General features: G+C 48.7%; 10 protein-coding genes across 10 annotated transcripts; 5 read left to right on the top strand and 5 right to left on the bottom strand.

Annotated features, from left to right (window-relative positions):
* Positions 1 to 32: 32 nt before the first annotated feature.
* Positions 33 to 497, top strand: An07g06450 (uncharacterized protein; the record flags this gene model as incomplete). Its single annotated transcript, XM_059748529.1, has 1 exon — positions 33 to 497. A coding segment is annotated over one exon (465 nt), but the record flags the coding sequence as incomplete, so codon positions are not given.
* An 85-nt stretch (positions 498 to 582) lies between these two features.
* On the bottom strand, positions 583 to 1,744 carry An07g06460 (uncharacterized protein; the record flags this gene model as incomplete). The annotated part of the gene is made up of 5 exons (XM_001391686.1): positions 583 to 677; positions 750 to 985; positions 1,052 to 1,136; positions 1,195 to 1,282; positions 1,340 to 1,744. 5 exons carry the CDS (start codon positions 1,742 to 1,744, stop codon positions 583 to 585), a joined length of 909 nt encoding a protein of 302 aa, XP_001391723.1.
* Positions 1,745 to 2,916: 1,172 nt separating this feature from the next.
* An07g06470 (uncharacterized protein) lies at positions 2,917 to 4,203 on the top strand (the record flags this gene model as incomplete). Its single annotated transcript, XM_059748530.1, has 4 exons — positions 2,917 to 3,030; positions 3,661 to 3,754; positions 3,847 to 3,935; positions 4,024 to 4,203. 4 exons carry the CDS (start codon positions 2,917 to 2,919, stop codon positions 4,201 to 4,203), a joined length of 477 nt encoding a protein of 158 aa, XP_059600966.1.
* Positions 4,204 to 5,733: 1,530 nt separating this feature from the next.
* An07g06480 (uncharacterized protein) lies at positions 5,734 to 7,432 on the bottom strand (the record flags this gene model as incomplete). The annotated part of the gene is made up of 4 exons (XM_059748531.1): positions 5,734 to 5,761; positions 5,819 to 5,954; positions 6,010 to 7,052; positions 7,119 to 7,432. The coding sequence occupies 4 exons, from the start codon at positions 7,430 to 7,432 to the stop codon at positions 5,734 to 5,736; spliced, it is 1,521 nt and encodes a 506-aa protein (XP_059600967.1).
* A 730-nt stretch (positions 7,433 to 8,162) lies between these two features.
* An07g06490 (uncharacterized protein) lies at positions 8,163 to 11,431 on the top strand (the record flags this gene model as incomplete). The annotated part of the gene is made up of 3 exons (XM_059748532.1): positions 8,163 to 8,411; positions 8,493 to 10,989; positions 11,064 to 11,431. The coding sequence occupies 3 exons, from the start codon at positions 8,163 to 8,165 to the stop codon at positions 11,429 to 11,431; spliced, it is 3,114 nt and encodes a 1,037-aa protein (XP_059600968.1).
* A 456-nt stretch (positions 11,432 to 11,887) lies between these two features.
* Positions 11,888 to 13,151, bottom strand: An07g06500 (uncharacterized protein; the record flags this gene model as incomplete). The annotated part of the gene is made up of 5 exons (XM_059748533.1): positions 11,888 to 11,904; positions 11,940 to 12,102; positions 12,159 to 12,537; positions 12,580 to 12,912; positions 12,967 to 13,151. 5 exons carry the CDS (start codon positions 13,149 to 13,151, stop codon positions 11,888 to 11,890), a joined length of 1,077 nt encoding a protein of 358 aa, XP_059600969.1.
* Positions 13,152 to 14,673: 1,522 nt separating this feature from the next.
* An07g06510 (uncharacterized protein) lies at positions 14,674 to 15,513 on the bottom strand (the record flags this gene model as incomplete). Its single annotated transcript, XM_001391691.1, has 1 exon — positions 14,674 to 15,513. The coding sequence occupies one exon, from the start codon at positions 15,511 to 15,513 to the stop codon at positions 14,674 to 14,676; it is 840 nt and encodes a 279-aa protein (XP_001391728.1).
* A 548-nt stretch (positions 15,514 to 16,061) lies between these two features.
* Positions 16,062 to 18,038, top strand: An07g06520 (uncharacterized protein; the record flags this gene model as incomplete). The annotated part of the gene is made up of 5 exons (XM_001391692.3): positions 16,062 to 16,151; positions 16,258 to 16,294; positions 16,359 to 16,485; positions 16,541 to 17,312; positions 17,364 to 18,038. The coding sequence occupies 5 exons, from the start codon at positions 16,062 to 16,064 to the stop codon at positions 18,036 to 18,038; spliced, it is 1,701 nt and encodes a 566-aa protein (XP_001391729.1).
* Positions 18,039 to 19,385: 1,347 nt separating this feature from the next.
* Positions 19,386 to 20,309, bottom strand: An07g06530 (uncharacterized protein; the record flags this gene model as incomplete). Its single annotated transcript, XM_001391693.3, has 4 exons — positions 19,386 to 19,632; positions 19,683 to 19,865; positions 19,926 to 20,223; positions 20,297 to 20,309. The coding sequence occupies 4 exons, from the start codon at positions 20,307 to 20,309 to the stop codon at positions 19,386 to 19,388; spliced, it is 741 nt and encodes a 246-aa protein (XP_001391730.1).
* An 818-nt stretch (positions 20,310 to 21,127) lies between these two features.
* On the top strand, positions 21,128 to 22,379 carry An07g06535 (uncharacterized protein; the record flags this gene model as incomplete). The annotated part of the gene is made up of 4 exons (XM_001391694.3): positions 21,128 to 21,193; positions 21,313 to 21,498; positions 21,634 to 21,936; positions 21,996 to 22,379. The coding sequence occupies 4 exons, from the start codon at positions 21,128 to 21,130 to the stop codon at positions 22,377 to 22,379; spliced, it is 939 nt and encodes a 312-aa protein (XP_001391731.1).
* Positions 22,380 to 22,518: the final 139 nt, after the last annotated feature.

Below are 22,518 nucleotides of genomic sequence, written 5' to 3' on the forward strand. Positions count from 1 at the left end.
TCGGCAACACCGTCTCTCTAATCTTCTACAGTTTCACCTCCGACCGCTACGTCATCCATCAAAAAGAAACAAAAGGCGACGCATTCAAGCCCGAGTCGCGGCTAGTGCATTTGATTCTCGCTGCTGTGATCCTGCCTGCGGGATTTATCATCTACGGATGGACGTTGGATTATCATGTTCAGTATATCGTGCCACTGGTTGGAACGTGTCTTGCTGGCTTCAGCATGACGCTTTCTGCTATTCCAGCTGAGACTTATGTCGTGGATACATATGAGATTCATGGGGCTTCGGCTATTGCTGCTGGGGTAATATTCCGGGCTATTGCAGGGGCGTTTCTGCCCTTGATCGGCCCGGCCTTGTATGACAGTATCGGGCAGGGATGGGGAAATACGGTGCTGGCTTTCATTGCGGCGGCTTTCATTCCGCCGTTGGGAGCGCTGATGATATATGGGGATTGGTTTAGAAGTAAGGAGCGATTCGGCAGGGAGGGACGGTAGATGCTACATAGAGTCGAATTGTTGTTTGTTTGTCCTTAGTAAATGTTATATACTCCATTCTACACCAAGTACAATATCTGAGTGTTCAGTCGAAATAAACAAATATCCTCGCTTCAATACTCTCCCGCAACTGCGTAGTATCGCTATTCCGCGGATCACGAAACGCTGTATGTGGAACTCCTGATTTCCAGTATCAATATCATTCACAGCGACAGATCCTCTTTGGGAAATAAGGGTAAATGAAATCCATACCTGCACTGTTCTCAGCTTGAAGCTCCGCCTGCACGAAAGCGATCACCTCGTCGGCCTGCAGCCCATGCCAGTAGTACCATTTGTGGTTCTCGTCATAGTATATTCGAGTATTCTCGTTAACGTAGTCACGCGCAACGATGTCCATCGCTGTGGTCTGAGATGCGTAGTCTACTGTTCGGCGGTCGCAAACCGTGATTGGGAAGTCGTATACTGGTCCTCGGATTGGTTTCCATAGGCTGGTGGGATGAAATCAAATGTAAGCTTGGTTCGCTCTTGATGGGAGGGTCTGAGATAATTATTACTTTACAACGATGAATCTGGAATAAGTCTTAGGATGGATGTTGAACTGCTTGATGCTGCATTTTGCTGCTGAGGAGGCTGTCATATCTAAATTCGATCATTCGATTAGTGATTGATATTATATGGATAATAGAATAGGATATACCAATATGCACATAATCGCTCGGCTGGTTCGTATCAAGCTCATGTCGTTCTACACCCTCAGTCAACCATAGAGGGTGCCGTTTGCGAGTCTGATTCCCAGTAAATCAGCCTAGCCCTGTTTGCCTCTTCGAATTGCTTTAACTTACAGCATGCTCTAGAACTTCAACTCGCGCGGCATCCGGGAACAGGGACCGCGCAAGCGCTTTGTACTGGGGATATAGGACTTCTTCCACTTTTTTGTCATAGTAGTACTCCTCCGGGGCCAAAGGGCACTCAAGATGCAATTGAGTAAATCCATACTCCATTAACATCTCCTTCGACGGAAGGTCTAAGTTCCGAGCATTATGAATAGGAACTATCCGATCATCTGCCGCGGTGTTTGTTGGGGGAATGTCGGTGTCGTACTGGAAGTGCAAGTAGTATGGTTTCACATGTTGGTGCTGGTCGTCTTTGGCGAGATACTGGATCTTTGCCTTGACTGTGTCGTCTCGAGGGTCAATGGAGGCAACAGTGGCCGTTGTGGATGTATTGATTCCTCCTGGAATGGGCATTTTCGTCGATGATACTGCTCTTGGTTCGAATGTTCTTTGGGGAATGAGGCCCAGTGTCCACGATAGAGAACTGAGTATATCCTGAGTAGTTTGTTTGCCGCATTAGCCGATTGCATACTTCCCTCTCGAATTCGGGGCACAAGCTTACGGTTCCGTATTGAAAGTCAAGACACGGCAACGCCGAGCTGAAGGAATACATCCTGAACTCAACTCGAGACAATCAATTCGCTACCCCGCAGTTTATTGCGAATCATGAGCCTGGTCCACCGGATCTACTATAGGTAATCGGGGGCCAAAACGACATGATCCACTCAAGCAAACTCCAAACCGGACACCATCCATGTCCTTGACTAGGGAATCAAATCCCTCATCTACAATACGACAATCAAGTGAGGGGAATAGAACCCTCTCCCGTGCATTAAACGGAACTCCTAGTAGCCACAGCCTTAGTCCACGTCTCACGCTATCGTGTAACTGGCTAAGCAGGCGCTTATCTTTCCAAGAAACTGACCAAAGTGGGGATACGTACTTTCTACAAGATGAGAAGACCCACCTCAATCCGCAGCGGCCCGAAAGCCTATCTATCACTATCTAGGTGGTATGACCCACGCAGGTGGTCTTCACGAGCATCGAGATAGTCCTTCCATGAGACCCCGGAGGAGGCTTTTCTGCACCTGTGCGCTGATGCACTGTAACCTAGACGTGTTGCGCTAGACTGGGATCTCATCCATCTGCTCCGTAGATATCAGACTTTTCAGTCGGTACCTTTCAAGTTGTTTCTTGGTGGGATGCTCCTCGGAGATGTAAATGCCAGTCGTAAATGCATACTTGAGTATTCTTGTCTAATATGCACGTTGTACCGCGCGCGTGCCCCGTGCCAAAAGTGAAGACTGGGGTCTCATCCTTCATCCTTCGAAACGTTTGACCAGCATGAATGGGGGGTAATTGCATTGCGCAAGACCGATAGCCAATGCAGCTTGGTCTACTTTGTTCCGATTTCCATGTAGTTGGCATTTACCCTCCGGCTATCATAGTCTGCACTAGACTTCAATCAGCGTAGTGATGGCCAGCGCATCATTTGCGTTGTAGATAGATGATACTCTTATCTTGCTATCTGGAATCGGTTAGCGACGCCGTCCCCTTCGGGGCAGACTGCAGTTGTACACCAGATGATGGTTCCTTCTGTTCGGAAGCACTGTCAACCGAGACGTGTTCGCTTACGCCGATTGATTCTCACCTACGTGTGCAACAATAGCATCTCCATACCCTCCATATCTACCTACCAGGTAACACAAGTCGTCAGGGTCAATGCAGATCCGTTACGCCACAACCTTGGCGTGCGGAGTTGCTTGTTCCAGCCGAGGATGCTTGGCATATGTCTTAGGGTGCTTGTCTTGCGGATGCCAAGTGCTTGTCCGTAGTTGGTATCTATCAAACATCAACCTATTTAGTTTATCCGAGATTCAAGAGGACTCCTGTGTACAAACAACACTAACCTGCCTGGGACGAATATGCATGGGCATCCGACAATTCCCTCATTTCAATTGCAACCTCGTGATGCCATCTCATATGCACATGGTATCAAGGAGAGTAGTGCACTGCACAGCTCCGAGGGATTTTGATAGTTTGATCCTTCTGGCTTCAGCTATGGAGTCCGCAATAAGGTGAGGCATTTACGCAAGGCCTATCACCATGTGTAGAAAGCGAAGAGATCCCCAGATACGGCTGGAGATACGAGCAAATGAAACACGCTTGATGAACCATGCATAGACGAGAGAGCGAATCATGCTGGATGAATGGAGATTCGGGGCACGGCTCCAAGCAGGCGCTCGGATGGGGTTGAGACGCAAGAGGGGGATATCCCTCGATGATCAAACCCCGTAGATAGCTTCAACGGCTACTGTATGGCTTATCAGCATGAGTTACGGAGTACAATGTACCACTGTGCCTTGATCCGGATTCATGCATACTCGCGTGCTTTCACAGGCTTCATGCACAAGCAGCGAATACGTATGGCTGAGGATGTCAGAGTAATCCACGCATATGGTTGAGATAGACCCGTCTGGAGTGCTATATAAACCCCTTTGACCATCGCCCATCAGTGACGGATATCATCAATCTCCAGTCTCAGACAAGCACAACTTCAGACATTATCAAACCACACTTTTCCAAACAAGCACTCTTCAAGATGGTAAGAATATTCCTGGGCATCTTCAAACATACAGGACTTGCCAAAACTAATTGGTTTACAGCCTCAGTCCACCTCTACCGCGCCCCAGGAGAGAGCCCAGCCCTGGAAGGCGATGCAGGAAGTCCAGAACCTGTTCAAGCCCGAAGTGCCCGCCGCTGCTGAAACCGCCGACAAGGCCGAAGAAGAAGAGCCCTTGAAGCTCAACTTGCTCCGGGCTCAGTTCAACTCCGCCAGATCCAACATTGCCAATGTCGAGGAGAAGCACTAAGCTATGTTGGCTTATTTGGGAATGTTGGAAGGATGCTAGAAAGGAAGGGATTGGCCGGACCCATTTGTCATTCCTTTGTTATATACAAATACTAGCTAGCCTTCCTTGTCCTTGTAGAGAGGACACAATACAATATCTGTGCGCACAGGTTGAATCACCTTTTGCTGCGTAATGATTAGCCGGTCCAAAGATAGATACAAGGGATAAAATGTCACTTCTTTTCTCGGAAGTGGCTATTGAAAACGACATGTTTGAACGTAAATATGCTGTAATATGGCTACTGCTATCTTTAATGCTCTGTGCTTGCTTGCTGCGAGTAGAGTTTCAACAGACTTCTCTATGTAGGTGTAAACCCATCCGCTCTTGAAGTCATGAAGAATTATTTAACTTGAAAGCTCCCAGGTGCTTTGCTCTATACTTGGTAGCATAGTGTGCAATGAGCACAATGAGCACACATCAAGAAATAAGGTAGCTATGAAGGGAGTATTCATGCCTCCCATAACCAAGAATAATTCCAAATGGCACCATAGTCAGACGACAACATCGCCCGCCCTTACAAATCGTCGACATATCACAGCGGCTTTAATTCCGATATAGCGTTGATCATTACAAACTGTACATATGCAGCTAGACACACAAAGATGAACAAGCATACGAGTCTAGACGCATATACATAGTGGACATAGACCGGGTAAACCCCATCCGCTATCTCCACTCTATTCCCAGAACAGACTAATATTCATTACAATCATTCCGTGACTGAAAGAGACTGACGCATCCTCTCGTCAGATCCTTCCGGTAATGCCAAGAGAGATTGACCTTCGTTGATCAATTGAACTTTCCTTACACTCTACTGCAACATCTCCACTTCTTGCAAGGCGGATAAAGATAGATAGGTCCGGAGAAAGGGGGATTGAGATTGGGACCCCGACGGCCCACCGACGGAAGGATTCTCAGCTAGGATCATAACCTGATAGTATCCTTCCCTTCAATACAGGATGTATCTACATGGTATGTTACATTTAGCCTGCAGCATATGATGTATGTTGGGCTTCTTTGGGTTTAGCGCCTGGGTTTGGTAAGAAAGACGCTGCAGGGAGGAGTTTCTTACGCGCACGCCAGTGTGTTCATTGCTGGAGTTGAACCCTCCCGGATCCCCTATCGAAGCCATGATGTAATGTTCTTTGTTTGTTGTCGCGGACTTGAGGGGTGCGATGTTCTAGATCTCTTATCTTTGAAATGTGGTAGGAAGCTTCATATTGTGATGTGGAGCTATGTATGGAATCCTACGTGATAGTACATACTCGCCGGAACGCCAGCTCAGATGGCTGGTTTATCAAAAGGCTTGCATTGATTAGCAAAGAGAGGTGCGTCTGACGATTTTCTAAGGAAATATTGGGTGGAAACTTCTGGAGGATTGAGGGACTAAATTGTGAATGATTTATGTTCGCAAACTACTCCCTCCTTTCGAAGGTTGCGATCCGTAAGTCAGAAGCCTCACGCAGGTGCAAATTACACTTAAACAAACAGCTACTCTGTACAAGCAACTACTAAATATCTAAAGATTTGTAGCTAGTTTGTAAGTATTTCAATATAGTTACTCGGCTATGTGTACCGTCGAAATTTCAGCTTCAGACAACCTGCAATAGGACCCGCAGAAAAGGCATCCACCTGTTCCACATTTCCTCTGAATTCATCATCCAGGTAAGTCTCGTAATCCGTATAGACTGTTGCAAGCAGCTCTCCAATGACTGGTTGTGATTACACAGTCAGCACGTTCTTCGATCGGTAAAGGGATGGACCTACCACGCATGGAGAAGTGAGTGCCAATGCACACCCGCGCGCCGCTTCCAAATGTCCATACCCACTTCCGCATCTCTGCGACCGTGCTTTCATCTGCTTCGAGCCACCTCCCCGGTCGCCATTCCTCAGGAGACGGAAAGGGAACTGGATTAAAGTGGAGGGCCCAGGCGGAGGAGCTAACGATGGTGCCGCCAGGGACGTCAAACTTGCCCGCGAGCCGGCAGCCAGAGTCTGGCACGACACGAGGAAACGGGCCTGGACACGGTGCCCTGGTTCGCATGGTCTCGGTAACGATGGCGTCAAGCACTGGTAAAGCTGCTAGGCGATGGGCCAAGCTCTGATCGCTAGGTTCGGCCAGACTGAGGAGCTCTTTCCGGAGCGCCCGCTGGTAGTCTGGATGTCGTGATAACTCATACATCGTATATGCTAGTAAAGTTCCCAGGCCAAGGTGGCTAGCCGAAAGATGGTCATCGCACTCAACAGCAATGAAAGAAGCCATTTCATTACGAGGCATCTTGGGATTGGCGGCTTTGAAAGCATCGTAGAAACTGTCATACAGGCTCGCGGTGGAAGAAGGCTTGGTGGGATGCCTCCTGTAGGCATCTGTGATCGCTCGTGTGAGCCACGCTTGCCATCGACCAGTGGCGTCGGGATTGGGCAGCCTGTTGCCAACCAAGCTTGCAAAGTAGGTAAACGGCCAGTAGAGCGTGGTCCGCACGGAGACTATTTTCGATGCAGCGGCAGCCAACGTTGTGAGGTCGTTCTCAAAGCCCGGGTCTCGCAGAGTATCAGTCGCGTTCTCGCTGCCAAAGAGCCAGCCCGAGGCAACGTCAAGGGTGCAGCATTTTGCCTGCTGGTAGACATTCACAGAGGTACTAGTGCTTGCCCACTCTTCCATTTTCTCCCTTAGATGGCTCGATACGCGGGAGAGAACACTGCCGAGGGTCTGGGAGTTGAGAATATACGAATTGGAATAAGGGCGGGAAAGCATACGTTTACGCTCTCTGTGCTCGTCGTTACCTGTCATGGTGACCATATAGCCAACCCTGGACTCAATTAGACATCGACTTGTGTCATTAGATTCAAAAATTGCGAGTGCATCAGGAACTTACTGGTCGAACAATTCATGGTAGAAGGACTCATCTTTGTCGAACTTGCTGCTGTAGATTGTGCGAACCCCGTCATCGATGCAATTCACACTCACGTCACGGGGCCCAATCCGGATGACTGGACCAAGTCGACGATGGAGTTGAATTCGAGTCCGATTCTCCAGATTCCGCCATCGGAGCGACAGCAACCACAGGCGTGAATAGGGAGCGGAGAAATGAGCATTGGGGATGTCTTTCAAGCTGGAATTGCGGTTGCGATGGATTGAAGCAACGATCCATGATACGAGAAAAGTGAAGCCAACGACCACGGCAAGCATGTCTTGAGAAGGCTGACTTGAGAAATCCCGGCAGTGGATTTGTTCGGCAGGCAGCTTAATAGCCACCGCGACTGGAAGCGTCCCAGCCGCGGTACTTATGCCCCCATCATTAAATTCGAATCAAATGCATGTTTGGCGATCCGATATGGAGCCAAGGCTTGGTCCAACATGACCAAGGGACTTACAGGACGCAGTCTGGATCTTCTTAGTCTCACCTAAAGCTAGAATTTCTGCACCAGGTCATCCCATTCGGCATTCTCGCTGTGTCGTTCCATCCGCGCTATTCCTCAGCTATTGTCGGGCTGTGCCGAATTGAATTGGAAGGAATTATGCAAGTCGACAAGCGGGGTAAAATACCAGGTTGCGCAAAGTCAAGTCTGCATGGGTTTCATCGCATGGCGTGGCATTAGTGGCTTTGCCTTGTGCGCGAGACTGCTGATCTGTATACTTCCTTTTCTTCAACCCTGTCGCCCCTGCACGCAACATTCAATTAGTCTCTCTACTCGCTTCTGTTAATTTCTCGTCTCTCTATAGGACTCCGATTCAAGCGTTGACGGAACCGCTCAATTGACGAATTCAATGACCCTCAGTCGTCATCAAAATTCCATCTTTGTTGACATATTTTAGACTGCAGCAACCTCAGTTTCTAGTCACAACGCCTCAGACTTGCTATCACATTTGATTACAAGAGAGGTATTAGGGAGGATCTACGGTCCAAAGAAGGGAAACCATGGGGGAAGCTCCTCCTTTCGGCTCTATTAAGCTCATATCGGATAGAATGGAAAAGCCGCTGTTGGACAATCGCTCATACCGAGTGATTCAGTTGTCCAATCAACTAGAAGTCCTTTTGATCCATGATCCAGACACTGATAAAGCCGCCGCTGCTATGGATGTCAACGTTGGTAGCTTCAGCGATCCGGATGACCTGCCGGGGACCGCGCACGCGGTAGAACATTTGTGTTTCATGGGTACGAAGAAGGTGAGGACCGATCTACAGACCTATTTGAAACACAATAGCTTATATTGACGACGAAACAAACACTGACATACTTTTGCTTAGTATCCGGCAGAGTCTGAATATAGCACTTATTTAGCCAAGCATGGTGGCTACTCCAACGCCTACACGGCCTCAACATCAACCAATTACTTTTTCGAACTATCAGCGAGTTCAATGTCCAATAGCCCGGGTTCAGTCGCAACTGTAGAGCAATCCAATGTTACCATCACCAAAGATAAGACTCCCCTCTATGGTGCTCTCGATCGTTTTTCGCAATTCTTCATCCAGCCACTCTTTCTCCCCGATACCCTAGATCGCGAACTCCGCGCTGTGGATTCAGAGAACAAAAAGAATCTTCAAAGCGACACATGGCGCCTGGAACAACTGGGCCGCAGCACTTCGAGTGAGAAGCATCCCATCCGCAAGTTTGCTACTGGCAACTATCAATGTTTACATGAGGAACCGGTGTCGCGAGGCATCGATATCCGGAAGCGCTTCATTGAGTTTCACGAAGCTCATTATTCGGCGAATCGTATGAAGCTCGTCGTTCTGGGTAGAGAGGCATTGCAGGAATTAGAAAGTTGGGTTCAGGAGCTCTTTTCTGATGTACCGAACAAAAGCCTGCACCGTCTGAGGTGGGACAACATACCAGTCTTAAATGAGTCCGAGCTCATGACTCAAATATTTGTCAAACCAGTGACGGAGCAAAGACAGTTAAACATTGACTTCACGTATCCCGATGAAGAAGAACTTGTTGACTCCCATCCCAGTCAGTATCTGGCGCATCTGGTTTCCCATGGGGGTCCTGGCAGTGCTCTTGCTTATCTGAAGGAGCTGGGTCTCGCAGTTTCTTTATCGGCTGGGGCTTCTGCTTTGTGTCCCGGCACAGCTCTTTTCTGTATTGACGTGATGCTTACTGAAAAAGGCGTTCGGCAATACCGGGATGTCTTGAAAGTTGTCTTCCAATATATCGCTATGCTAAAAGAGAACCCACCGTCTGCCTGGATCTCGGATGAAATGAGCCGCTTGGCTGAGATGGACTTCAAGTTCAGGCAGAAAAGCCCTCCATCCCGAACTGTGAGCGATCTAGCTCAGCTCATGCAGAATGCTTGTATACCACGCGAGCATTTACTCAGCCCTTTCCTAGTCCGCAAGTTTGATCCGGAAAGCATCCAGTCCGGTCTGTCTCATCTACGCCCTGATAAGTTTCGATTCTTTCTTGTTGATCAGCAGTTTCCGGGGAACTGGGACGCAAAAGAAAAATGGTACGGAACCGAATACAAGCTCGAAAAGATCCGCAAAGATTTCATGCAGGAGCTTTGGAAAGCCGCGCAGGCTCCGATAACAGAGAGACACTCTATACTTCACTTACCGGCTGTGAACGAGTTTATTCCTCGACGGTTAGGTGTTGACCGGAAGGATGTCACAGAACCAGCTCGACACCCTACGCTAGTCCGCCATGATGACCATGTCCGTGTGTGGTTCAAACAGGACGATCAGTTCTGGGTGCCCAAAGCCAATATAAAGATCCTTCTTCGGTCCCCTATAGTCTCACTCACTCCGATGCATGCTGTCATGACACGATTATACGTTGAGCTGGTCGAAGACAGCCTCATTGAATACGCTTACAACGCGGATAAGGCCGGTTTGAGCTACGCTATATCCGAAAGTTCACAGGGACTCAATATAGAGCTAAAGGGCTTTAACGACAAAATGTCAGTGCTTCTGGAGAAAGTATTACTAGCAGTAAGAGACTTAAAAATCAAGCAAGAGCAATTCGATGTGGCCAAGGACAGGGTGTGGAAAGCATATAAGAATTTCGACTACATGGAGCCGTACCGACAAATCAATGCCTTCTCACGCATGTTGATCAACGAAAGATCCTGGACTCCTTTTCTATTGGTCGAGGAGCTTCCAGCAGTGACAGCCGAGGACATAAATTTATACTATCCTCACCTGTTGCGACAGATGCATATTGAGATTCTCGTTCATGGCAATCTAAATAAAGAAGACGCGCTGAACCTTACAGGTTTAGTGGAGTCAACACTCCGCCCACGTCGATTACCAGAGAGCCAGTGGTTATCACGCCGCACGATTGCGTTACCAAGTGGAGCAAATTACCTATATGAGCGTGAACTGAGAAATCCGGATAACGTCAATAACTGTCTCGAGTATACCATTTCGGTCGGCTCTGTCTCGGATCGCTCGCAACGAGCCAAGCTGCTACTTTTCTCCCAAATTGCCGAAGTGCCTTGCTTCAGCACGCTGCGCACTAAAGAGCAGCTTGGATATATCGTCAACTCTGCTATAGGAGTCTATGTAACGACCGGTACATGGCGTATCCTCGTGCAAAGCGAGAGGGACTGTAAACACCTTGAAGAGCGCTGTGATGCATTTTTGGTAAACTTTGAGCATCATCTGCGCGCGATGACCGACGAAACGTTCGAGGAGCATAAGGTCGGATTGATCAATAAACGCATGGAGAAATTGAAGAATTTGGACCAAGAGACGTCGCGATTTTGGACTCATATTACCAGTGAGGCGCTTGACTTTGAGCAAGGTGTGTTTGCTACTTTCCAGATTGTTTTGATCTATGCCCTGTGCAATAGCTAATTTGAACGACCAAATTGCCAGTTTATCACGACGTCGAACACATTGAACCACTTACAAAGGAAGACATACTGCAGTTTTTTGACCAGCACATCCATCCCTCTTCTCCAACACGCGCAAAACTGGCTATACATCTTATTGCACAAGCATCAGCTACAGCAGACGCTGCATCAGGAGACAGTGCCGTCGCTGTAGGGAACCCTGACGCCTTAGGGTTGCCTGAAACCCAAGACGCTGTAGCAGCCAACGCATATGAACCTTCAGTGTCACCCGCGATTATTCCCATCAAGATTGACAATGTCAGAACATGGAAGGCAAGTCTGCCGCTTTCGCGGGCTGCAGCTCCAGTGAAGGGCCGAGCCGAATTCGGGGAGTCCAATTCGGAGTCATGATATTCCATATTCCTTTTCAGGGCCTTCAATCGGAAAGGAAAGCGAATGCTCTATACGAAAGAATAAGTTCTGAGATATAGGAATTGTCTATGGACTTGATCAGCAGAAGTATAAATAACATTGATGTTTATCCTTACCGTCGTCGATCGTCTGCTTCACTGCAGATCATCACTACAATTGCGCACTATCATACCAGGGATGCAACGACAAGGTGCAACGCTTTCCAGTATGTCCTTGTGTAGACTTGATTGGTGTAGGATGACTATGTTTACTCAACGATTCTATTCTGCATCTTTATTTGACCTCAACATATCAAGTGCCTCTGAGGCCTCTATTCGACTCGACGGCACAAATCTCATCAAATTTCGAATAACCAAAGCAAGACGAGTAAGTACCGGGTCCGGCTCCCTTCTACTGAGCCTTCGGTCTAGTTCAGACACCTCAACGTCTTTCTGTTCAATTAGCAAGCATACCTGTATTATATACGCACAACAACTTATCTACTCACCTTCTAACCATTCTAAGTCACGCTTAAAGCTCGATTTCATGCGCTCCCATATCGGCTGCCAGTCCTTTGGCAACTTCCCCACAAAACCGATCATCTGTAATACCAGGACTTCATCTTCACCTAGGTATTGGAACGGATATGACCCGAATATGAATGCATGGATCTCATCGTGATTTCAGAATTATATTCTCTGCACAAGAACATGAACAGCGTACTTACCATACATCCCGCACGCCACAAATCAACACGGTAGTCAAAGCAATTGGTGAAAATCAGCTCAGGGACCCGCAATTGCCCTGGCTGAGCAAGTATCTTAGGCTCATTTCCCTGAACGAATGCCTCTCCGAAGTCAAGAATCCGAATATCTTCTTCATCTTCATCTACCCAGGTTTCCCACTCTGCTGATTTAACTAGTTGCTTCGGTAAGCTGTTATCTAGTGGCTTGCCATCGAGTCGAGCTAACTCCTCAACTTCTGGAGATCCGAGAACTGCAAAGAGTTCGTCTTTTGTGGCGTGCGAGAGATTATTACAGCCGAAGGCAATGTTACCGCCGCTTATATCTATTTCTTGGTGAGTTCCATAGGTGGAGACATAGACTCTTTGCAGAGATATAGGAAGTTATACAAGGCATAAGGCTTACTTACCCCCATGCCCAATGCCAGCTTCATGAATCAAGCTAACGGCTTCTAGAAGCTGTTCCGACATCCGAAGGATAATGTCCATCTCAAGGTCATCTCCAAAGGAGTAATAGTCATCAACGACCTTATCGACAGAAGGACCGAGCAACTCGAATACAATACATAAGTGGGTCCCATTAGGGCCCTCATGGGTGAATGAGTCGAGGACCGAAACAATGTATTTTGCAGACGGCTTTCCCTGGGAGCGATCTGCTAATAGATTTAGATGATAAAGTTCTCGAGATCCTTGGGAAGTATCTGCTCTCATAATCTTCAGAGAAACCCATTGGTTGTTCCTGTTGTGTGTTAGTAGTAGGGAAAGAAAAAGTCCAATGCAGGACTCAGCTCACTCTCTGTCGTTCGCAAGCCACACAGTAGAAAACCCTCCCCACCCTAATTTATGATGTATCTCATAACGACCATCCTTGAAGGTATCTCCCAGGGAGACTGGATGGTATCCACCTGGTCGATACTTTGATAGTTTTTCCTGTGAGTAGAGGAGATTATTTTGCTCGTAGATGGATAGGTCTTCCATGGTCAAGTTGGGAACGACAATTGACGCTAAAAAGCCTATTCATTGACAACCTTCTAGCTAAGGCCTCCTGCTGTCAAGGTTATGTTTCTTTCTATGAACTCAGTAACGGATGCATGCTACGTAGTATCTACTTTGAACCTTCGGGGTCGTCTCCGGGCTGTGGGGACCAGCCTTTCAGACGCGGTGGGGGGAAGCCCATTTGTGGGGCCCGACAGGATCTTAGTGTCGATTGTATCATTCATGCCATTTGCTTTCAGATCAATTTTCGTGCCTATGTAGCAATTGACACATCAAGAACTAGTATTTAGTAGGTTCAACCTCCTAATATATGATATTGCAGAAAAATTCATCATGTGCCTGATGGATGGAACTAATGATGACACTACTAGGTACTACTAGTATATTTTTGAGAAAGAATGTCCAAGTGCAATACTACCCTAGTAAAAAAGAAATGCGAAGCTGCTTTTTAAGCACCAAGAACTGCACCTAGACACACCCCGACAGCAACTAATACGACAATTCTCAGTGTATTATATATTTGAGAAACAAAGTAGGCAGGTTCTGAGGATTAGTAGGGAAGCAAGTGAAGGCTTGCAGCACCTTACGTGGGAGATCTTACATGTGTTATGAATGGCCTGCAAATAAGATGTTGGTGAGGGCTGTTATCACAGCTGAATGTGTAGCTCCCTCATCAGGATATTCCCTCTATTATCGAGTACCGATCACTTCGGTTTCCTTCTTTGAATGAAGGAACAGAAGAAAGGCAATAAATCGATCATATGTGCTGACAGTGTCCTGCGCAACTGCCTCATTGCTCGCGTAGAGACCAGATTTCGGCACATTGGCACAATTTCTGATCATGGAAACTCGTTTTGGTGCTGGTATACTCTCCTGAAACGAGTATCAGTCACTACCGGTGATCAATGGTTCCAATCAGGAAACATGAAGTTGTACTCGCGAAGAGAGTTAATTGGCACTATGTGGTTGGTCGACAAAACCTGTGCAGCGTCGAAAGTTGTCGACTGTGACTGGAGGTGGCATGGGAATCTGTTACCGACTGAATAACTCGAATTCGAATTCGGGTTCTTTTGTATATGGCAGTCAAACCTTTTATGCATCTTGGGTACGTGTTGTACGCGCTCAACAGCTGGATTCGGTTCCCTTAAATAACATTGACATTCGCACCATCTATGGAATGAAGCGCCATCGAATATAAGCCCACGAAATCTTAAGGAATACTTTGATATGGGACTGATGTTGCGAGCACTTTCTGGGCCAGACGTATCTAATGCTCTTGAGAGACACTTATTGTCGGAAAGACTCTGCCCCTGAGGAATTAGCTCTCATCCGACGAGCTTGCTCTGCTGGTCATAGTTTTCTACTACTCAATTCTAGGCCCAGGATAACACACTCATGTATGTACATCAAGTACCCGCATTTCTGCTACACTCATCGCTCGCAAAGAATCATCAAACAATGCATGGTATTATCACACGATCAATCATTAAGAGACAAAGCACATCTATACCTCAATCTTCATCTCGCGCAATATCCTCGACACCAACTTCTTCTGATCCGCCGGGCTCAAATCATGCTCATCGATCGTAGTCAGACACCGTCCAACAGCTACCGTCGCCTTGACCGAAGTTTCACCTCCACTAGAACAGTCGACCCAGACTTTACCATTCCTTCCCACGGCGATCTCGAAGCCGCCCGATTTCTCCAGCTTCTTGCCCAGTTCGTCCAACACCACCAACCCGGCCACACCCTCCTGTGATTCAGAAGAAGATGAGCTGGCCCTCATCAGCCTCGCAGCCATTCCAGTAGAGATATCAAACACCATTCCCCCGTTCAATTGACCGAGTCCTCCAGGTTCAGCCTTGCCCGTCGCAGGGTTCACACAGGCCAGCTCAACCTCCGCGCCCGCACCCAGGCCGACCGAAAGCACACGCGCGTAAACCAAATCTCCTTGTTTCAGCATAGGACGGGTCTTCTTCGTCGCGCCTTCAAAAGACAGTTGTCCTAGTACTGCATGGGGCGCTTGCGGAGTGATCATGCAGTGAAAGTAATCCACACTGGAGTGGTGGACCTGTGCGATGACCAGGTCATTGACGGTAGGGATATAGCGGCGATTCGGAGTGGAGAGGATAGATACAGCATTCCGCTTGGTGTCTGTAGAGAGAATGCCGGCTTGTGTGGCTGTGAGGACATGGCTGGGGGAGGATGATGCTTGAGGGGAAGAAGAAGGCGGTTGCGAAAGTAGACGGAGACCGGGGCCAAGTCTCAATGGTGCGGAATTGGTGGATGGGAGGTATTCTGAGGGGATCTCGTCCCCGGGAAGGAGAACCAGAGGAGATGACATGTTGGATGTGTGTTTACCACTGGGGCCTGCAGTGGTTTTGGGGGGAAGAAAAGCGTGGAGATTCACGAATGCTGGAGTGGTGACCGCGACGGGCAAAAAGAAGCGCAAATCCAAAGGCTTATCGGATGGATCTTATCGCCACGTGATACTGTTCAAATCTAGATCGAAGATGAGGCGGGCTTCACGATGTTCTGACAGTAAACCATGCACGACATACTTGCCGTAAAATGGTAGTGCTCAAGCAATAACCTCCTCAATTCTTCAAACGGCGTCATGGATGTGGGCATTAATTGGGCTCCATCAGATATTCGACGGTATTGCTGCATGACTACCGAAATGTATCGTTGCACCGCCACAGTTCCTATCGATAAGCCATCAGCCACAGCTGCCCGCCAATTGCAAACCAGCCAAAATTTTTTTCCTTCGGGGCAAAACGAAGCGCGGCGGTTCGAGAAGCAGCAGCCCGACTTACTTTGACTTGATCCCTCCTCTTCTTCTTCCCTCCTCCCCCCAATCCTCTTCATCTTTTTTCACATCCTACCGTCAAGATGAGCTCCGAGACTAACGGCACCGCTGAGAGATTCGCCATCGGTATCTCCTTTGGCAACTCCTCCAGCTCCATTGCCCGTATCAACGCCGTATGTGAATTTTGTACCCTTCCCATGCGGTTGCCCGCCCCATTGGGACTTTTACACCACCGCTGTGCAAAGTTGCGACAGATCGCTGATTTGACTTGGGTTACAGGAAGGCAAGGCTGAGGTTATTGCCAACGAGGAGGGAGGTTAGTATATATTATGCGCTCTCTAAAAAGTCTTTCTTTGAACGCTTGACTTACCCATCACCAGACCGTCAAATCCCTACCGTCCTCTCCTACATTGATGGCGAGGAATACCACGGTACTCAGGCTAAGGCCCAGCTTATCCGCAACTCCAAGAACACCGTTGCCTACTTCAGAGATTTCCTTGGCAAGGAGTATGTCAACTTGTTCTGATGACAACCAGGCGCACATGCTGACGGACTTTCACAGCTTCAAGTCGATAGACCCCACTCCCTGCCACAACTCGGCCCACCCTCAACAGAGCGACTCGACCGTTGCTTTCTCCATCTGCGATACCACCAGCGAGACCCCCAACACTGTCACCGTCTCCGAGATCACAACCCGCCATCTCCGCCGTCTGAAGCAGTCTGCCGCTGATTTCCTTGGAAAGGAGGTCAACGCCGCTGTTATCACTGTCCCCACCGACTTCAAGGATGCTCAGCGTGAGGCTTTGATTGCTGCTGCCAACGCTGCTGGTCTCGAGGTCCTGCAGCTCATCCACGAGCCCGTTGCTGCTGTTCTTGCCTACGATGCTCGTCCGGAGGCTGTCGTGACCGACAAGTTGGTCGTTGTGGCTGACCTTGGCGGCACTCGCTCCGATGCCGCCGTCGTTGCTTGCCGTGGTGGCATGTACACCATTCTTGCCACTGCTCACGACTACGAGCTGGGCGGTGCTCAGTTGGACAAGATCATCATCGACCACTTCGCCAAGGAGTTCATGAAGAAGCACAAGACCGACCCCCGCGAGAACGCCCGTGGTCTGGCCAAGTTGAAGCTGGAGGGTGAGGCCACCAGAAAGGCTCTCAGTCTCGGTACCAACGCTACTCTGAGCATCGAGTCTCTCGCTGACGGCATTGACTACGGCTCTACCGTCAACCGTACCCGCTACGAGCTGCTCTCCGGCAAGGTGTTCGCTCAGTTCACCGGCCTGATCGACCAAGTTGTCAAGAAGGCTGGTCTCGATGTCCTGGACATTGATGAGGTTCGTTCCATCTCATCCATTCTGTTTGCAGCATCATATTAACTCTTGCAGGTTATCTTCGCTGGTGGTACTTCCCACACCCCCAAGATTGCCCAGCTGGCCCGCAACATCTTCCCCGAGAAGACCACCATCCTTGCCCCCTCCACCTTCATTGGTGCTATCAACCCCTCCGAGCTGGCCCCCAGAGGTGCCGCCATCCAGGCCTCCCTGATCCAGGAGTTCGACAAGGAGGACATCGAGCAGTCCATCCACCCCATGGTTACCGCTACCCCTCACCTCCAGAATGCCATTGGTGTCGAGTTCACCTCCGGCGAGACCGTTGACTTCAAGCCCCTCCTCAACACCGAGACTGCTCTCCCCGCTCGTCGTATTGCGCAGTTCTCTGTCCCCAAGGAGGGCGGTGATGTTTTCGTCCGTGTCTGCGAGGGTGTTCGTGAGATCAAGGTCACCAAGCCCGAGCCCAAGCCCAAGGAGGAGAAGCCCAAGACCGAAGAGGATGAGGATGACTCTGACTTCGACTCCGATGAGGAGGAAGAGGAGGAGATCCGTGAGATCATCTGGAAGACCGAGAAGCCCATTGCCGAGCTGGCCGTCAAGGGCGTCAAGGCTGGCAGCAAGGTCGAGCTGATGGTTCACGTCAACGCTGACCTTGGCCTGCAGATCACGGCCAAGGAGGTTGGCGGCCAAAGCGCCGTCCGCGGTGCCGTTGAGGCTCCCAAGGCCTAGATCTCCTATTAACGTATAATTTTCTTGCTCATATATCTTTGAACATCTCAAGACTATAACGATGCTTTTCCTTCTATGAATCGATCTAGAATTTTATAACCTGAAATGTTGAACGGTATCTGTGACTGCTGTGGCTGCTTTGCAACTAGCCTTGCATTCATTGTGTGCATGGGGCAGGGCTCAGGGGTCTGTTCTGCATTCTGTCTTGCTATGACTTATTGATGATGATGTATCGATGAAGGCTTCTAAAAGTATATAGAGCTGTTTTGAAGCACAATAGAAAGCCGATGGGTTTCTAGACCACTTTTCTAACGTTTCTAGAAAGTAACATTGTATTAAACTAAAGCTGTGCCGTAATTGTGCCGTAGACTTTCACCCTTTGCATCTGTAGGACATCATTCATCATCTTATGATTCTTAAGCAATTTATAGCACAAGTACAGACACTCCGAGTAATACAAGCCCAGTACTCGCAGATAGAAATAAGAAAAGAAAATGATTAGCAACAGAAGACAAATGTCTAAAAGGATAGGGAAAAAAAAAAAAAAAAAAAAAAAAAAAAAAAAAAAAAAAAAAAAAAAAAAAAAAAAAAAAGAAGGGGGCGTACTAGTATTCTCAATTGATCTCATACATTATATGCGTATAGCCAATTGCCAGTTTCTGCTTTTTTGTCGACCATGTGTAGTAATTGACATCTACAAGTGATGGGCCGCTTATATTTCAAAACGAGGAGAAAGTTGCAATGAGGAAGAGAGTGGCAGTATGCGGTGTCTGCTCAAGAGCCGTAGCGGGTTTGGTACAGTACACCATTTAGATCTAAAAGGAGGTGGCACTTGACCGGGACTTAGTGCGAATATGTTGCAGTCTGACTACAAAATAGTAGTGACTAGCATGAAGTATAAGTTATGATACTGATACAGTATACATTACGAATAATGTCGTATCCGTAAGCCTTCAGTCGTCGAATCAATTCTTTTCAAATAAATTGTATTACAATTAGGGGCAGATAGATATAAAGTAGCAGACAGTATAATACATGAGATTGGCCGAGGAAACAGACAGAGATTCATCAAAGAGACATTAATGTAAGCATGCGTGGATGAGCCCACTCGTTCACTCAGGACGGCGTGTGGCTCCTCAGCCCGCAAAGCGTAAAGTCATCAAAACAGTCAGATCCATACTCCGGTAGACGCTCCCTCCTGTGTTGAGGGGACGAAATAGGCTTGCAGCCGATACCTAGACAGTTGTGACAGAAGTCGTTGTACTGTAGTAGGTATCGACGAAATACTATAGCCCAGTTCTTTCATTTCCGCTTGGGTAACATCCAAGAAACAAGACCATGTCGAATTTATGGCGCAGTCTCCTTGTTGCTTCTTACGCTGTTTGAGCGTGCGGACGAGAAGAAACCGCGCCGGCGGTGCTCACGGCCACTGTATCCTCTTTCTTTGCGTCCGACAGCACCACCCATGCAATAGAACATGCATGCAAGCATCAAGCAAGCCACAGCAGTCCACATGAAAGCGAAAGCCTTAACACCCACGCTGGCGCTCTGGCCATTGGCGTTGAACTTGTTGCGGCCCTGGACGTAAACAGCCCTGATGGTTGTCAGTAAAGGTCTGTGTTTAATTCTTGTGTTAAAACTTACGTGATGAGGCAAGTCGTGATGATCTGGAAAACCAAGGCGATCCAAGCCATGAGCGAAGATACATAGCTGCCAATGCGCGTGCACATGGCCAGGAACCCAGTGAACAGCGACACCACGCCAAAGAATAGCGCGATGATGAGGAAGGGGAACGAGAACCGAGATGTCAGGAAGTAGTGGTTCGTGCTGTGGCATGTTAGATCGCGATCATAGTATAGGTGAGCCGGCAATTGAGTTCTTGCTTACCCAATGAAAGCAGAGGGAATGTTCTGAGTGGTGTCAAAGTTGCGGTGGCTCGGAGGATCAAATGGGAAGTCTGGGTACGACGATCCGCATAGATTCTTTCCATTCGCCGTCACTGCACATATCTCCCAGAACGTCCAGCGAGATAGGGATGGGGCACCTGGGATATTGCTTGTGTCGACCTGCAGGAAGAAGATTTCGTTCAAGGGCCGCGAGTTTCTCGCTCCGCCCAACAAAGTCAGGAACATCAACAGAAGAGCACCGGCCGTGAAGAACAGGCCTAGGAAGCCCATTGCAACTCCTAGAGCACAGTTAATGTCAGTTTAGTCGTTGTGCGACGCAGCAGGGATCCGTCCTGCAGGGAATATACTCACTGCTGAGAGCCATTGTGATGGTAATTGATTGTAATTTCTGAGTCTGCTAGTAGGTTGATAATCGAGAGTGTTCCCAGCACAAGCTAGTTTATTGGTTGCGACAGGTATCTATCTATCATTCGGGGGAGAGATACAAGGCCGTATAGATGGGGAAGAAGAACAAGAACAGACGAAGAGGGATCGAAAGGGTCTGCGAGGGAGTGGATATCCGGAGAAGCCGGTGGAGGGACGTGAGAGGGAGGGGGGGAAATAAAGTACCAGGGGAGCCATAGTAGTGATATAATGATGAGGGTGACCTTTCAACAATGAGCGTAACTGCGAATCAATGTTTTCTTTGGATCGACGAGGCACAAACTGGCCAGCCATGACGGCGTCGACGTCATGGTTGCAGCAAGCCCCGCTAACTGTCCTCGGCTAGTCTAAACCTTAGCGTTGCGCTATTCTCTTTCAGGATAAGGCTGCCTGAAGGCCTGGGCGCTGAGGCCCATCGTTTCTCATCCATGACGTTGTCGAACTCCCTCTTCCGCTGCAACTTTCGTCCTCTGAACAAACGTTGCACCACCCATCATCCATCCATTGAGTTGGGTACCCGCCTTTGCTCCTCTCGGATCGACGTGGATCACACGAAAGCCAATGCGGATTTTTTCTTCTGTCGACTTCGTCACCAGACCCTGAAGACAAACCCTGCTGCCTACCGTGTCCTGTCCACACCCACCACCCCCCCAATAACCCCCATTGCTTCCCTACCGATCCATTGACCACTGCCGGGCCAAAGGTACAATCGTCCGATCTCCCGAGGGTCGCAACTAACCCGCTGGGTCAATACTCACAATGGCCACTTGGGCTTACCCGCCTGTACCCCCAGAGCGCCTAGAACAGGAAGTCGACTCCGCGTTGGTATGCCCTGTTTTATTTCCCCGTGTCCCGGTGAACCTCAAATTTGAGCCGGCCCGATGGCGCGCATGCATCATCGATAGGGCCAGGACAATACTAACTTTTTCTACCAACTACTATAGGCGAAGGAGCTAGAATGGCTATTACGTTCGCTGCAAGACTCCCTTACCTCGTTACGAGAGGGCCTCCATGAATGCGCAGCCCTATTGGCACCCAAGGAGCCGGGATCAACACTCGTCCTCTCATCTCTACGCTCAGAAAATGTAAAAGGTTTTGTGACTCGGGTTGGGACAAAGATCGTGAAAGGCGTATGTTGTTACTATCCACGTTTGTTGCTTACTATGCAGCCCAGTGTTATGGATCCGCATTCTTTGCGCGCTTTGGCCGTTGCTTATCACAACGTAGCGCTTCCAGGTTGATGCTGATCGAGTCTATTTCTATAGGACATCCAACTCCGTCTTAGCTCCCTTGCCTCGCGGGGCTCGGCCACCACCCGCCTGTGTCTGGCGAATACGCCTACAACACCCGAGCTCATTTTAAGTCAACTAGTATCGGTCAAAAACTTGGTCAACCAAAGTCTGGATATTGTCGATGTAAGCACTTGGACTGGTGACCCGCTCAACGCCGGCTTCATCTACAGCCAACTGCACCTCCTCCGCGAGACCATCAGTGAAGCACGGCAGATGTTGAAGGGCGAAAATGACAAAGTCAGAGGCAAGTGGTGGGAGACAAGTGCGCAAGAGGAGGTAAGTGGCTCTACTTTTGCTTCCATCATTCTAGGCCATGGGCTGAACTGTAGTCGTAGATGTTTGATCCCCCGCTACCGGCGTACTTATCGTTCCATCTATCCATTGCGGATTCGGCTCTGGTCCTTTATTTGAGGACGCTAGAATCTAATACCCCCGTTCACACGCCAACCGCATTCGCGACTGATATATCTCTGACCGGGTTCAACCTGCGGGATCGGTTGTTTGGAAGCCGCCATCGTCCTCACGATGAGGCAGGCGATGTTTTCACCTGGAAAGGAGATGAAGTCAAAGTGAGGGAGAAGATCCGCGTAGAGAGCCAGGACCCTAGCCTTATGGCCGTGATGGCCAAACTAACCGCTCTTGAGCACGAAGTGATGAAGTGGATATCAGCTCTGAAGGTGCTCATGGGTAACGAAGATACAGACAGCGAGTCTCAGTAGTATCCCCAGCTCTACTATAGTTTGTAAATAGCGACTATTAATATGCACCCATCATTCCACCTCTAATTTGGGAGGATGCAAGTCCATTGCTGTTGGTTCCTAAGGCCGCAACTGGGTCTAGATGATTATGTAAGAACAT

Source organism: Aspergillus niger (genome assembly GCF_000002855.4).
Source record: "Aspergillus niger supercontig An07".
NCBI classification, from domain to species: domain Eukaryota; kingdom Fungi; phylum Ascomycota; class Eurotiomycetes; order Eurotiales; family Aspergillaceae; genus Aspergillus; species Aspergillus niger.